The sequence below is a fragment of the Aotus nancymaae genome, unplaced genomic scaffold (genome assembly GCF_030222135.1).
Source record: "Aotus nancymaae isolate 86718 unplaced genomic scaffold, 86718_ANA_hifiasm-v0.15.2.pri h1tg000058l, whole genome shotgun sequence".
Taxonomy (NCBI): domain Eukaryota; kingdom Metazoa; phylum Chordata; class Mammalia; order Primates; family Aotidae; genus Aotus; species Aotus nancymaae.
Genome location: NW_026988472.1, coordinates 5945947 through 5961171, shown reverse-complemented (window position 1 = coordinate 5961171; position 15225 = coordinate 5945947). Strand labels below are relative to the sequence as shown.

At 40.7% G+C, this 15225-nt stretch overlaps 1 protein-coding gene across 3 annotated transcripts in view; it reads right to left on the bottom strand.

Annotated features, from left to right (window-relative positions):
* Positions 1-15225, bottom strand: part of PHF8 (PHD finger protein 8) — a 105911-nt gene that overhangs the window by 30841 nt on the left and 59845 nt on the right. For 2 of the 3 annotated variants that reach the window (XM_012471733.2, XM_012471734.2), the window contains 2 exons: positions 13761-13894; positions 12884-13197 (listed from right to left, as the gene is read on the bottom strand). In XM_012471733.2, coding sequence (XP_012327156.1) covers positions 12884-13197; positions 13761-13894 — 448 coding nt within the window. Of the gene's footprint in view, positions 1-12883; positions 13198-13689; positions 13730-13760; positions 13895-15225 lie in introns of all 3 variants that reach the window. The other variant, XM_012471735.2, reaches the window with a different exon arrangement.

Sequence of the window (15225 nt, the reverse complement as noted above, 5' to 3'; positions counted from 1 at the left end):
ATTTCCATTAAATAAAAATGAAATTGCAACATAAAACTGGGGGTGCAACTAAAGCTCTGCTTAGAGGGAAATTTAAAGTGCTAAATGTTTACATTAGAAATTAGGAATATCTCATGATAAAGGAATCATTACAACTGATATCACAGAAACACAAAGGATTATTAGAGACTACTATGAACAACTATACACCAACAAATTGGAAACCGGGAAGAAATGGATAAATTCCTGGACGCATGTAACCTATTATGCTTGAACTGTGAATAAACATAAAACCTGAACAGACAAGAAGCAATGAGATTGAAGCAGTAATAAAAAGTCTCCCATCAAATAAATGCCCAGAACCTGATGGATTCACTGCTGAATTCTACCAAAAGTTAAAACAACAATTCTACCTTAACTCAAAAAAAACTGAAGAAGAGGGAATACTTCCACAAAACTCATTCTATGAGGCCAGCATTATCCTGATACCAAAACCAGACAAAAATACAACTATTAAAACTACAGGCCATGAGTTCCTAGCAAAAGGACAAAACAAAACAAAACAAAACAAAACAAAACACTACAGGCCAATATCCCTGATGAACATAGATGCAAAAAATCCTCAACAAAATACTAGCAAACAATTCAACAACACATTAAAAAGATCATTCACCATGATTAAGTGGGATTCATCCCAGAGATGCAAGGATGCTACAATTACACTTATCAATAAATGTGATATATCACATCAATAGAACCAAGGACAAAAATCATATGATCATTTCAATAGATGTTGAAAAAGCATTTGATAAAATTCAACATCCTTCATGACTAAAAACCCATAAAAATTGGGTATAAAAGAACATACCTCGGCCAGGTGCAGTGGCTCATGCCTGTAATCCCAGTACTTTGGGACGCCAAGGTAGGCGGATCACCTGAGATCAGGAGTTTGATACCAGTCTGGCCAGTATGGCAAAACCCTGGCTCTACTAAAAACATAAAAAATTAGCTGGGCGTGGTGGCAGGCGCCTGTAGTCCTGGCTACTTGGAGGCTGAGGCAGGAGACTCGCTTGAATTCAGGAGGCGGAGGTTGCAGTGGGCCAAGATTGCACCACTGCACTCCAGTCTGGGTAACCAGCCTTTCCACTAAGATCTGTAACAAGGCAAGGATGTTCACTTTCATCACTTTTATCGAACATAGTGTTGGAAGTCCTAGCCAGAGCAATTAGACAAGAGAAAGAAATAAAGGGCATCGAAATTGGAAATGAAGAAGTCAAATTACCCTCGCTGCAAACAACATGATCTTATATTTAGGAAGACTACTAATTCCAACAAAAAGCTCTTAGAACTGATAAATGGCTGTATGCAGTAGCTCATGCCTGTAATCCCAGCACTTTGGGAGGCCGAGGTGGGAGGATCACTTGAGATCAGGAGTTCAAAACCAGCCTGGCCAACATGGTGAAACCCCATCTCTACTAAAAATACAAAAAAATTAAGGCCGGGCGCGGTGGCTCAAGCCTGTAATCCCAGCACTTTGGGAGGCCGAGGCGGGTGGATCACGAGGTCGAGAGATCGAGACCATCCTGGTCAACATTGTGAAACCCCGTCTCTATTAATACAAAAAAATTAGCTGGGCACGGTGGCGCGTGCCTGTAATCCCAGCTACTCAGGAGGCTGAGGCAGGAGAATTGCCTGAACCCAGGAGGTGGAGGTTGCGGTGAGCCGAGATCACGCCATTGCACTCCAGCCTGGGTAACAAGAGTGAGACTCCATCTCAAAAAAAAAAAAAAAAAAAAAATACAAAAAAATTAGCTAGGCATGGTGGCAGGCACCTGTAATCCCAGCTACTCGGGAGGCTGAGGCAAGAAAATCGCTTGAACCCAGGAGGCAGAGGTTGAAGTGAGCCAAGATCGCGCCACTGCACTCCAGCCTGGGTAACAGAGCAAGACTCTGTCTCAAAAAAATACAAATAAAAGAACTGATAAACAAATTTAGTAAAGTTCGCTGGGTGCAGTGGCTCATGCCTGTAATCACAGCACTCTGGGAGGCCAAGACGGGCAGACAGCTTGAGCTCAGGAGTTCGAGACCAACCTAGGCAAAATGGTAAAACCTCGTCTCTACTAAAAATACAAAAATTAGCTGAGTGTGGTGGTAGGCGCCTGTAGTCCCAGCTAGTTGGGTGGCTGAGGTTATAACTTGAGTCCGGGGGAACGAAAGTTGCAGTGAGCTGAAATTGTGCCAGTGCACTCCAGCCTGGGTGACAGAAGGAGATGCTGCCTCAAAAAAAAAAAAAAAATTCAGTGAAGTTGCAGGATACAAAATCAACATACAAAAATCAGTAGCATTTACATAAACTAACAGTGAACAATCTGAAAAAGAAATTTAAAAAGATATCCCCTTTATAATATCTACAAAAAATTTAAAATATCTGGTAATAAATTAAACCAAATAAGTACAAGATCTCTACAAGGAAAACTATAAAACATTGATGAAAGAAATTGAAGGGGACATACAAAAAATGGAAAGATACCATATGCACATGGATTGGAAAAACTAATATTGCTAAAATGTCTATACTACCCAAGAGCAATCCGTAGATTCCATGCAATCCCTAACGAATAGCAATGACATTCTTCACAGAAATAGAAAAAGCAATCCTAAAATTCTTATGAAACCACAAAAGATGCCAAATACTTAAAGCAATCCTGAGCAGTAAGAACAAAGCTGGAGGCATCATACTAACTGATTTCAAATTATATTACAAGGCTACAGTAACCAAAACAGCATAGTACTGGCACAAAAACAATACATGGGCCAATGCACAGCATAGAGAATCCAGAAATAAATCCACCCACTTATAGTCCACTTGCTTTCCACAAAGGCACCAAGAACATTCACTGGGAAAAGAGCAGTCTCTTTAATAAATGGTGTTGGGAAAACTGAATATTCATATGCAGAAGAATGAAACTAGGTAACATGGGGAGAAATGCCAGATGTAGGTGACAGGGGGATGGAGGCAGCAAACCACATTGCCATGTGTGTACCTAGGCAACAATCCTGCATGATCTGCACATAGACCCCAGAACCTAAATTTAAAAAAAAAAGGGGAGGCGCCGGGCGCGGTGGCTCAAGCCTGTAATCCCAGCACTTTGGGAGGCCGAGGCGGGTGGATCACGAGGTCAAGAGATCGAGACCATCCTGGTCAACATGGTGAAACCCCGTCTCTACTAATACAAAAAATTAGCTGGGCATGGTGGTGCGTGCCTGTAATCCCAGCTACTCAGGAGGCTGAGGCAGGAGAATTGCCTGAACCCAGGAGGCGGAGGTTGCGGTGAGCCGAGATCGCGCCATTGCACTCCAGCCTGGGTAACAAGAGCGACACTCCGTCTCAAAAAAAAAAAAAAAAAAAAAGGGAGAAAACTAAACAAACAAAATTCTCTCACCATATATAAAAGTATCAATTCAAAATGTTTTTGATTAAAGACTTAAATGTAAGACCTGAAACTATGAAACTACTACAAGAAAATATCAGTGAAATGCTATAGGACATTGGTCTGGGCAAAGACTGTTTTGGAGTAAGAACTCAAAAGCACAGGCAACAAATGCAAAAATAGACAAATAGGATTACATTAAGCTAAAAAGCTTCTGTACAGCAAAGGAAACAATCAACAAAGTGAAGAGACAACCTACAGAATGGGAGAAAATATCTGCAAACTATCCATCTGATAAGGGATTCATAACTAAAATATATAAGAAACTCAATAGCAAAAAAACAAATAATCCAATTTTTTAAATGGGCAAAATATCAGAATGGACATTTCACAAAAAAAGACACAGAAATGACCAACAGGAGCTCCTAAAGGAAGCACTAAATATGAGAAGGAAAAACTTTTACCAGCCACTATAAAAACACACTGAAGCACATAGACCAGTGACACTATGAAGCAACCATCCATATAAACAAGTCTGCAAAATAATCAGCCATCATGATGACAGGATTAAAGTCACACATAACAATATTAACCTTAAATATAAATGGGCTAAAAGTCCCAATTAAAAGACACGGAATGGCAAGCTGGATAGAGTCAAGACCCATCTGTATGCGGTCTTCAGAAGACCTATCTTAAGTGTAGACACACATAATTTCAAAATGAAGGGATGGAGGAAAATTTACCAAGCAAATGAAAAACAATAAAGCAGGGGTCACAATCCTAGTTTCTGACAAAACAGACTTTAACTCGACAACGATCAAAAAAGACAAAGAAGGCATTATATAATGGTAAAGAGTTCAATCAACAAGAAGACCTAACTATCCTAAATATATATGTCCTCAATACAGGAGCACCTAGATTCATAAAGTAAGTTCTTACAGACCCACAAAGAGACTTAAACTCCCACACAGTAATAGTGGGAGACTTTAATACCCCACTGACAATATTAGACAGATCATCGAGATAGGAAATTAACAAAGATGTTCAGGTCCTGAACTCAGGTCTGTATCAAGTGGACCTAATAGATATCTACAGAACTCTCCACCCAAAAACAACAAAATATACATTCTTCTCATCGCCACATGGCACTTTAATATTGATCACATAATCAGAAGTAAAATACTCCTCAGCAAATGCAAAACAACTGAAATCGTAACAGTCTCTCAGACCACAGCACAATCAAATTAAAACTTAAAACTAAGAAATTCACTCAAAACCACACAACCACATGGAAACTGAACAATCTGCTCCTGAATGACTCCTGGGTAGATAATGAAATTAAGGCAGAAATGAAGAAGTTCTTTGAAACTAATGAGAACAAAGAGACAATATATGAGAATCTCTGGGATGCAGCTAAACCAGTATTAAGAAGGAAATTTATAGCACTAAATGCCCACATAAAAAAGCCAGAAAGATCGCAAATTAACAACCTAACTTCACAACTAAAATAACTAAAGAACCAAGAGCAAACAAATCCCAAACCTAGCAGAAGACAAGAAATAACCAAGATCAAAGCTGAACTGAAGGAGACAGACACGAAAAACCCTTCAAAAAAAAACAAACAAAAAAATCCACGAGCTTTTTTGAAAAAATTAATAAAATAGACCACTAGCTAGACTGATGAAGAACAAAAGAGAGAAGAATCAAACAGACACAATCAGAAATAATAAGGGAGATATCACCACTGATCCCACGGAAATACAAACAACCATCAGAGAATACTATAAACACCTCTATGCACATAAACCAGAAAACCTGGAAGAAATGGATGAATTCCTGGACACATACACCCTCCCAAGACTGAACTAGGAAGAAATTGATTCCCTGAATAGACCAGTAATGAGTTCTGAAATTGAGGCAGTAATAAATAGCCTACCAATCAAAAAAGCCCAAGACCAGACAGATTTATAGCTGAATTCCACCAGAGTGTACAAAGAAGAGCTGGTACCATTTCTACTGAAACTATTCCCAAAAATTGAAAATGAGGGACTCCTCCCTAACTCATTTTATGAGGCTAGCATCATCCTGATACCCAAACCTGGCAGATATACAACAAAAACAGAAAACTTCAAGCCAACATCCCTGATGAACAATGATGCAAAAATCCTCAATAAAATATCAGCAAACTGAATCCAGAAGCACACCTAAAACCTTATCTACCACAATCAGGTTGGCTTCATCCCTGGGATGTAAAGTTGGTTCAACATATGCAAATTAATAAATGTAATTCATCACATAAACAGAATTTAAGACAAAACATTATTATCTCAATAGATGCAAGAAAGATCTTTGATAAAATTCAACATCCCTTCGTGTTAAAAACTCTCAATTATCTAGGTATTAAAGGAACATACTGCAAAATAGTAACAGCCATATATGAAAAACCCACAGCCAATAGCATGCTGAATGGGCAAGAGATAAAGAAGTGGATCTCACAGAAGTGAAGAGTGGTGGTCATTACCAGAGGCTGGAAAAGGAAGCAGGGGATGAAAAGTAGTTGGTGAACAGATACAAAAATACAATTGGATAGAAGGAATCAATTCTAGCATTCAACAGTACAGTCAGGAATTTACAGTTAATAATTTATTGTATATTTCAAAACAACTAGAAGAGAATTACAATGTTCCTGACACAAAAATAAAGGTTTGATGATAGATATATCACTAAGCCTAACTTCATCATTACACATTGTATACATGTATCAAAATATCACATGTACCCCCAAAACATATACAATATACTATTAATATAGTAATTTTTTAAAATACCAAAACAAAAGAAAAGTCTGGGCATGGTGGCTCACAACTGTAATCCCAGCACTTTAGGAGGACAAGGTGGGCGGATCATCTGAGGTCAGGAGTTCGAGACCAGCCTGGTGAAACCCCACCTCTACTACAAATGCAAAAATTAGTTGGGCGTGGTGGCATGTGTCTGTAATCCCAGCTACTTGGGAAGCTGAGGCAGGAAAACTGCTTGAACCTGGGAGGCGGAGGTTGCAGTGAGCTGAGACTGCGCCACCGTACTCCAGCCTGGGTAACAGAGCGAGACTCTGTCTCAAACAAACAAACAAAACAGCAGCAACAACAAAAATAGAATAAAAGTAAAAATACCAAAAAAAGAAATGAGAAAGTTCTCAAATAAATAATCTAAATGATAATCTCTGAAATTGGAAAAAGAATAAAATAAACCTACAGCAATCAGGATGGAAATAGCAGAATATAATTGTCAAAGATACGACATAGAAAATAAAACCAAAAATATTGAAAAGATCAATTAAATTGACACAATAAGGCCAGGCACAGTGGCTCACACCTGTAATCCCTGCACTTTGGGAGGCCCAGGAATGATGATCACTTGAGGCCAGAGTTTGACACAAGGCTATGCAACATAGTGAGATCCCCATCTCCAAAACAATAAAAAAATCAGCCAGTGGCACGCACATTTATTAAGTAAAAAACAAAAACGAAAAAAGGCCAGGTGCAGTGGCTCACGCCTGTAATCCCAGCACTTTGAGAGGCCAAGGCGGGCGGATCACCTGAGGTCAAGAGTTCAAGACCAGCCTGGCCAACATGGTGAAACCCCATCTTTACTAAAAATACAAAAATTAGCCAGGCATGGTGGCAAGTGCCTGTAATCCCAGCTACTGGGGAGGCTGAGGCAGGAGAATCGCTTGAATCTGGGAGGCAAAGGTTGCAATGAGCCAAGATCGTGCCCCACTGCACTCCAGCCTGGAGGACAAGGGCAATACATTGTCTCAAAAAAACAAAAATGACGAAATGCCATATTGCCCAAAGTAATTTATAGATTCAATGCTATCCCCATCAAGCTACCAATGACTTTCTTCACAGAATTGGAAAAAACCACCTTAAACTTCTTATGGAACCAAAAAAGAGCCCACATAGCCAAGACAATCCTAAGGAAAAAAAAAAAAAAAAGGTGGAGGCATCACGCTACATGACTTCAAACTACTTACGAGGCTACTGTAATCAGAACAGCATGGTACTGGCATCAAAACAGAGATATAGACCAATGGAACAGAACAGAGGCCTCAGAAAGAATGCTACACAACTACAACCATCTGATCTTTGACAGACCTGACAAAAACAAGCAATGGGGAGAGTTCCTATTTAATAAATGGTGTTGGGAAAACTGGCTAGCCATATGCAGAAAGCTGAAACTGGATCCCTTCCTTACACCTTATACAAAAATTAACTCTAGATGAATTAAACATTTAAACATGATGCCTAACACCACAAAAACTCTAGAAGAAACCCTAGGCAATACCATTCAGGAAATAGGCATGGGCAAGGACTTCATGACTAAAACACCAAAAGCAATGGCAACAGAAGCCAAAATAGACAAATGGGATCTAATGAAACTTAAGAGCTTCTGCATAGCAAAGTAAACTATCAGTAGAGTAAACCAGCAACCAATAAAAAAAATTTTGCAGCCTACCCATCTGACAAAAAGGGCTAATATCCAGAATCTATGGAGAACTTAAACAAATTTATAAGAAAAAAACAACCCCATCAAAAAGTGGCAAAGGATATCAACAGATACTTTTCAAAAGAGATAGGGCCTTTAAATAGGTAATTAAGTTAAAATGAGACCATTAGGGTAGGCCCTAAAACAATACAACTGGTGATCTTTTAAAAAGTAGCCATTAGGACACACAGAGAGACGTCATGGGCACGTATGCACAGAGGTATGACCACGTGAAGAGGCAACAAGAGGAAGGCCATCTGCAAGCTAACCAGAGAGACCTCAGGAAAAACCAACTCTGCCGGCACCTTGATCTTGAACTTTCAGCTGACAGAAATATAAGGAAATAACTTTCTGTTGTTTAAGCCAGCCAGTCTGTAGTATTTTGTTATGACAGCCACATCAAACTAATACAGGACACACAGATCCTCCATCTCAAGAAGTCAAGACAATGAACTGAAAACAAATAGAACAGTATAATAAGGTAGTCCAACACAGGAGTGATATAGGAAAGAATCAACTATTTTCCTCCATATTAGCAATAGCCAATTAGAAAACGTAATACATAAAAAGATGCCACTTTCATGAACCAAAATAAAATTCCTAGGAATAAACTGAAGAAGAAATAAACCAAAGAGGAGATATACAAGAAGATCTGAATAAATAGAGATAGACCATGTTTGATGACAGAAACATAAGATGGCTGCTGCTCATACCCAAAAGGTAAATAAGAGAAAGACGTCTGGCCGGGTGTGGTGGCTCATGCCTGTAATCTCAATACTTTGGAAGGGTGAAAAGGTGGACCACTTGAGGTCAGGAGTTTGAGACCAGTCTGGCCAATGTGGTGAAACCCCATCTCTACTAAAAATACAAAAAGTTAACTGAGCATGGTGTGTGCCTGTAATCCCAGCTACTTGGGAGGCCAAGGCAGGAGAACTGCTTGACCCAGGGAGGTAGAGGTTGCAGTGAGCCCAGATCACACCACTTCACTCCAGTCTGGGTAACAAAGTAAGACTCAGTCTCAAAAAAAAAAAAAAAAAAAAAAAAAAACCATAAAAAACATAAAGGCCAGGCGTGGTGGCTCACGCCTGTAATCCCAGGACTTTGGGAGGCCAAGGCAGGCGGATCACGAGGTCAGGAGTTCGAGACCAGCCTGGCCAAGATGGCGAAACCTTGTGTCTACTAAAAACACAAAAAAATTAGCCAGGCGTGGTGGCACGTGCCTGTAGTCCCAGCTACTCAGGAGGCTGAGGCAGAAGAATCGCCTGAACCCAGGAGGCGGAGGTTGCAGTGAGCCAAGATCGTGCCACTGCACTCCAGCCTAGGTGACAGAATGAGACTCTGTCTCAAAAAAAAAAAAAAATACAGAATGATGTCAATGCTGTTCAGAAGTTGTACCAGTTCAAAAACAATTTTCCATGGCATGTTGTTTACAACCAATTTAGTGGTAGACTTTTTCACAACTACAGAGAAAGCCTTAGCAACTAAGACATACAGACAAAAACTAAAAATCACACAACAGTTTGCCTCTCAGAGAAAAAAGTAAATGGTGACTCTGTTTTCTACAAAATTTAATTCTGATGGGGTAGGAGGCTACCTGACAGAGCAGATGAAGAAGCTGCAAAGACACTTCCCTCTGTATTTGCTTGTTTTGCCAAAAAAGACTGATAAAGACTAGGCCCTGGATCAGATTTTAATTTGATTAAGGTGGTATCTATTTTAACCACATGCCCTCCACAATCCAGATTTGGAAAGAGGAATCCTGAGTCCAGAGCTTAAGGCTGTAGAGAAGCTACTGACTGTAATGCTGGGTACAAATGCCATTGGGCTCTAACTGGGCAAGAATTATTATTAGGACTGCTATTATTTGAGTCAGTGTTTTGGCTTCAAAGTCACACAGACTTTGAGGGCCGTGGCCCTAATCTCTTTTTGTATGTCTTATTTTTAGTGTACAAATTTTCAGGACACGAGGTTATATTCAGGAATGCAGAAATCCCAGTATAGCCGAAAGGCCTCTGATGAAATATATCAGTCTCCATAAATTAATCCACAAATACCACGCAGTCCTTTGACAAGCTGATTCTAAAATTCATCTGGAATAGAAAAAGCTCAACAGCAGCCTTGAAATTCTGGAAAATTAAGAACAAGTAGGGAGGTCTCTCCTTGGTAAGCTGCCTTTCCATGGTTGCTGGGCAAAGCAGGGAGAGGAAGGACGGAGAAGAGGCTGAGTGAGCTGTTCTAAGAGGACTGGTTAAATCAAGTCCAGATGTCTAAGGTGCAGGTCTATGTGATTTGACTGCTCACAGTAGAGTGGGTGGTCAGGGGAACTTGCCATGTCCCTAAAACAAAGAGAGCCTTGCTGAGCATCTATGCTCTCCTCAGGTTTACAGCAAGATCTGTAGAGGGGATTTACTCTACCAGTAACAAAGTCTTTGGTAACTAACCTACATGGTATAGTCACAGGAATAGACAAGTTGATTTTCATTTTGTTTTTTAGCATCTATTTGGTGAAATAAAAAAAATTTTTGACAAGTTGATTTTATGGAACAGAATAATATTATCTAATACACAGTACTTATGCACTTGGCAATGTTTTAAGAGCTTTCTGTACATTTATTTAACTCTCACAACAACCTATGAAGTAGGTATGATGATCACAGAGAGGCACAGAGAGGTTAACTAGCATGACCAAGGTCATATAGCTATTAAGGCACAGAACTGGGACTATGTGGAAAACAAGTCCCCTTTATATATGGGAATTTAGTTTATGACAAAGGTAGAACTTCAAGTCAGGAGAATAATGATGAACTAGTCACTAAATGGTGTTGGGGGAAATGACTACCAATGTGAAAAAAAATAAAGTTAGATTCTAACCTCCCACAATTCAAGAAAACTTAATTCCAGATAAAGAGCTAAAATTTTAACTCCTTTAGGGGAAAATATAAGAAGGTCTTCTTAATCAAAACATAAAATACAAAAAAAACTATTAAAAACTGATAAAGAAGGCGGGATGTAGGGGCTCACGCCTGTAATCCCAGCACTTTCGGAGACCAAGGCAGGAGGATCACCTGGGCAACATGGCAAAACCCCATTAGTGCAAAAAATAAGCTGGGCGTGGTGGCATGCACCTATAGTCCCAGCTACCAGGGAGGCTGAGGTGGGAGGATTGCGGAGGTCGAGGCTGCACTCCAGCCTGGGTGACACAGTGAAACTCTGTCTCAAAAAAAATTTCATAAAGATGACAGTGTAAAAATAAAAATCATCTACATGCTAGAAAGACACAATACAATTAAAACACAAGCCTAAAAGGAAATATTTTTCAACATTCCAGAATATACAAAAAATACTCCAACAAATCTAGAATAAAGAACTCTGACAAATTAATAAGAAAAACATCCCAATAGAAAAATGGGTAGAAAAATTCACAGGCTTTCCCTGAGCAAGAAACTGTGCCAGATAATAAACATATAAAACAAACAGACACCATCTTTTGCCATAGTATTCACAGAAATTAAAAAGGCGGGTAGTATTCACTGCTGGTAAGGCTATGGGCAAACAGATATTTCTCATACATTAATCATATACTGGCCCTTTTGGAGGGAAATTTGGCACTATTTATTAACATTTGTCTTGCACATACCCTTCAACTCAACAGGTCTATCTCTTCCCTAGAAAAAAGATTAACTGGCACACAGGCACAAAAGGTTACTGTAAGAATTTTCATTGAAGTGTTGTTAGTAAAAGTATAAACTTAGGAACCAATTAAATGTCAATCAGTAGGGAATGATTAAACATATGAGATATTTCTATATTACAGAACACTATGCAGCAGATAGATCTCTATGTATTGATAAAGTAGATCTCTGTACTAACACTGAAAGAAAACTAAGCAAGTTTCAGAACCACACACACTAAATAAAACTATACTTCTATCTACATATGTCTACATACGAATATAAACACAACAAAATAAAAGGTATATGCAAAAACAATGACAAAGGTTATCTGTGGGCTCAGAGGTTAAGAGTGTTAGTCAAAAAGAATTTTTGCTCTGTCTTAATCTAATTTTGGTCAGTAAGCATTAACTATCTTTGTATAACTTTTGAAACAGTAAAACAATGGCTGGACATGGTGGCTCCCAGCACTTTGAGGGGCCAAGGCAGGTGGGCAGATCACTTGAGGCCAGGAGTTTGAGACCAGCCTGGCCAACATGGCAAAACCTTGTCTCTAGTAAAAATACAAAAATTACCCAGGCGTGATGGTACACGCCTGTAATCCCAGCTACTCAGGAGGCTGAGACGCAAGAATTGCTTGAACCTAGGAGGCGGAGGTGGCAGTGAGCTGAGATGGCACCACTGCACTCCAGCCTGGGCGAACGAGGGAGATTCTGTCTCAAAAAACAAAACAAAAATACACTTACATTATGCAGTCACCTGTATTATACAAAAGAGTGCCTTATACAGTATAGTACTCAATAAAATCTTGGCTTAAAAAAAGGAGTCATCTCTTAAGTATAAAAAGCCCACTGAAAGGTCATTATACACCTTTGCAAGGGACAAACTGGCCAACACAGAACACAAATGACACAGACGATGGCAGTCTAACAGGCAAGAGAAAAAAAAAGAGTCATCAGCGGTAAAGGTTGGACATTACTAAAAATAGAGGATAGCAAATTATAACCACCATTGTTTGAAGGCTTTCCCTGAGCAAGAAACTGTGCCAGATGATCTGTAAAAGCATAATCTGGAATTCTTAACATTAACCTGTGAGATATTCCCATTTTACAAATTAGGAAAATATGGCTTAGAGAAACCAAGTATCAGGCTTAAGGCCAGACTTTTCTCACAAGCTATCCTCTACTGGGACTAGGATGGAGACTGGGACTGAGGAGACCCCTTCTGCCCTGAACCCATGTGCTTAGCTGCCCTTACTATACTCTGCGTCCTTGAAGCATGCTCCCAAACTGTCCTGTTCATCCAGACTGGCGTTCTCCTCCTCCTCCTCGCTCTCGGTTCTCCAGTATGCTGGTCGCTTGATGGGCCGCTTCCCTGGGGTGCGCTGGGAAGCAGGACTGTTTGACACTGTACCCAACCCACTGCTGGAGCTCCCACTGCTTCGGTCCTGCCCCCCGGTCCACCAGGCCTGCAGGCTGGAGGTAGCCGGTGAGGACGATGAGGACTGCAGGTTGGCCATGCACAGCATGCCCTGGATGGCCTCCTGAGTGCTGGGAGAAGCTGGGGCCTCACTGCAAGGGACAGAAGAGAAATATTGATGGAGTTGATTTTAGCTGTCAGAGTAAACTGGTCATCAGAATACTCAGGGAGGAGGGATAACAGCTATGAAGATCAAGGTGGGAGGAAGGGGAGAATCATCCAAAGTAAAAATTTAGAATTCAACCTAAGGATCGAGATAGTATCAAAGATTGTTTCCATGAAAAGCCAGTCCTTTTTGCCTTATGTCTCTCCACAGACAGCAGGCAAGGTGGCAAAAAAAAAGGGGGCACACCTCCCTCCCTGTTTATGCATGCTGTATTCTCCTTGCATGATTCTTCCAGCCCCTCTTCCCAACTTCCTAAGTGCCCAAAATCGATTCCTCTTCAAGTTTATACATCTTATTACCATCAGATCTTAAATTCCTTAGGACAGGTTTCATGCCTACTTTATTCTTTCACCCAAATGCCCTGGATAATTCTTTGTCCCTTTAAATGGCTCAATAAATTATCTACTAATTGGCTGACCTGGCACCTTGGGCGGGAGCAGGGGTTGCTGTCTGATAGCCTGGAAAGGGAAGATAAAAGCCAGTACTCACGTGAGGGCAGCATAGTCAGGTCCCCCCACCTGCCTGCTGGCCTTGAGCAGATCAAGAATGCCACCAGCTCCACTACCATTCCCAAGCTTGCCTTCAACCCCTTCCACCATGTCCTCGTCTGTTGTATAGTCCTCCTGTGGGAGAGAGAGTGTATCACCTCAGCTGCCCATGATTGGTCTAGTAAGGCCCCGATACAAGGGTGATGGTCTGACTCCTGACATTAATATCTTCTGAGCCCCAAGTATAGACCAAGTACTAAGCAGAATATTCATTCTTTTATCTTAATTTCCAAGGTATCTTTGTGAGGTAGGTATTATACTCCCATTTTAAACAGATAAGAAAACTAAGGCACAGGGAAGTTAAATAATTTGTGCAAGGTCACATCAGATACTTCATGTTAGATACTCTTTCTGCTAAATCACACTAGACTTTTATTTTTTGAGATGAAGTCTCGCTCTGTCGCCAGGCTGGAGTGCAGTGGCACAATCTCGGCTCACTGCAACCTCTCCTTCCTGGGTTCAAGTGATTCTCCTGACTCAGTCTCCCAAGTAGCTACAACTACAGGCGCACATCACCACACCCAGCTAATTCTTGTATTTTTGGTAGAGATGGGGCTTCAACATGTTGGCCAGAATGGTCTCAATCTCTTGACCTCATGATCTGCCCACCTCGGCCTCCCAAAGTGCTGGGATTACAGGCGTGAGCTATGATACCCAGCCCACACTTTTATTCTACTCTGCATTAAAGGATTTTTAAATGTATTTCAATTAAATTGAAATCTTCCATTTATATACTCAGCACACTTAGCACACAACTTTTCATTTAATAAATATTTCATTGTGTACACTGGCTCACCCTGTGATTCAAGAAATTTGGGAGGCCAAGGCAAAAGACTGCTTGAGCCCAGGAGTTTGAGACCAGCCTGGGCAACACAGCGAGATCCTACTGCTACCAAAAAAAATTTTTTTAAAGAATTAGCCCCATGTGCCGGGCGTGGTGGCTCATGCCTGTAATCCCAGCACTTTGGGAGGCCGAGGCAAGCAGATCACAAGGTCAGGAGTTCAAGACCAGCCTGGCCAACATGGTAAAACGCTGTGATTACTAAAAATAAAAATATCTGCTGCACGTGGTAGTGGACGCCTGTAATCCCAGCTACTTGGGAAGCTTAGGCAGGAGAATCGCTTGAACCCAAGAGGCAGAGGTTGCAGTGAGCCAAGATCATGCCATTGCACTCCAGCCTGGGCAACAAGAGCAAGACTGTCTCAAAAAGAAAAGAATTAGCCCTGTGGGGTGGTATGAGCCTGTGATTCCCAGCTACTAGGGAGGCTGAGCTGGCCCCGGAGGTCGAGACTGCTGCAGACTATGATCATGCCATTGCACCCCAGCCTGGGCAACAGAATAAGGAGACCCTATCTCAAATAATAATAATAATAATAAATAAATAAATTATTCACGAAATGAATGC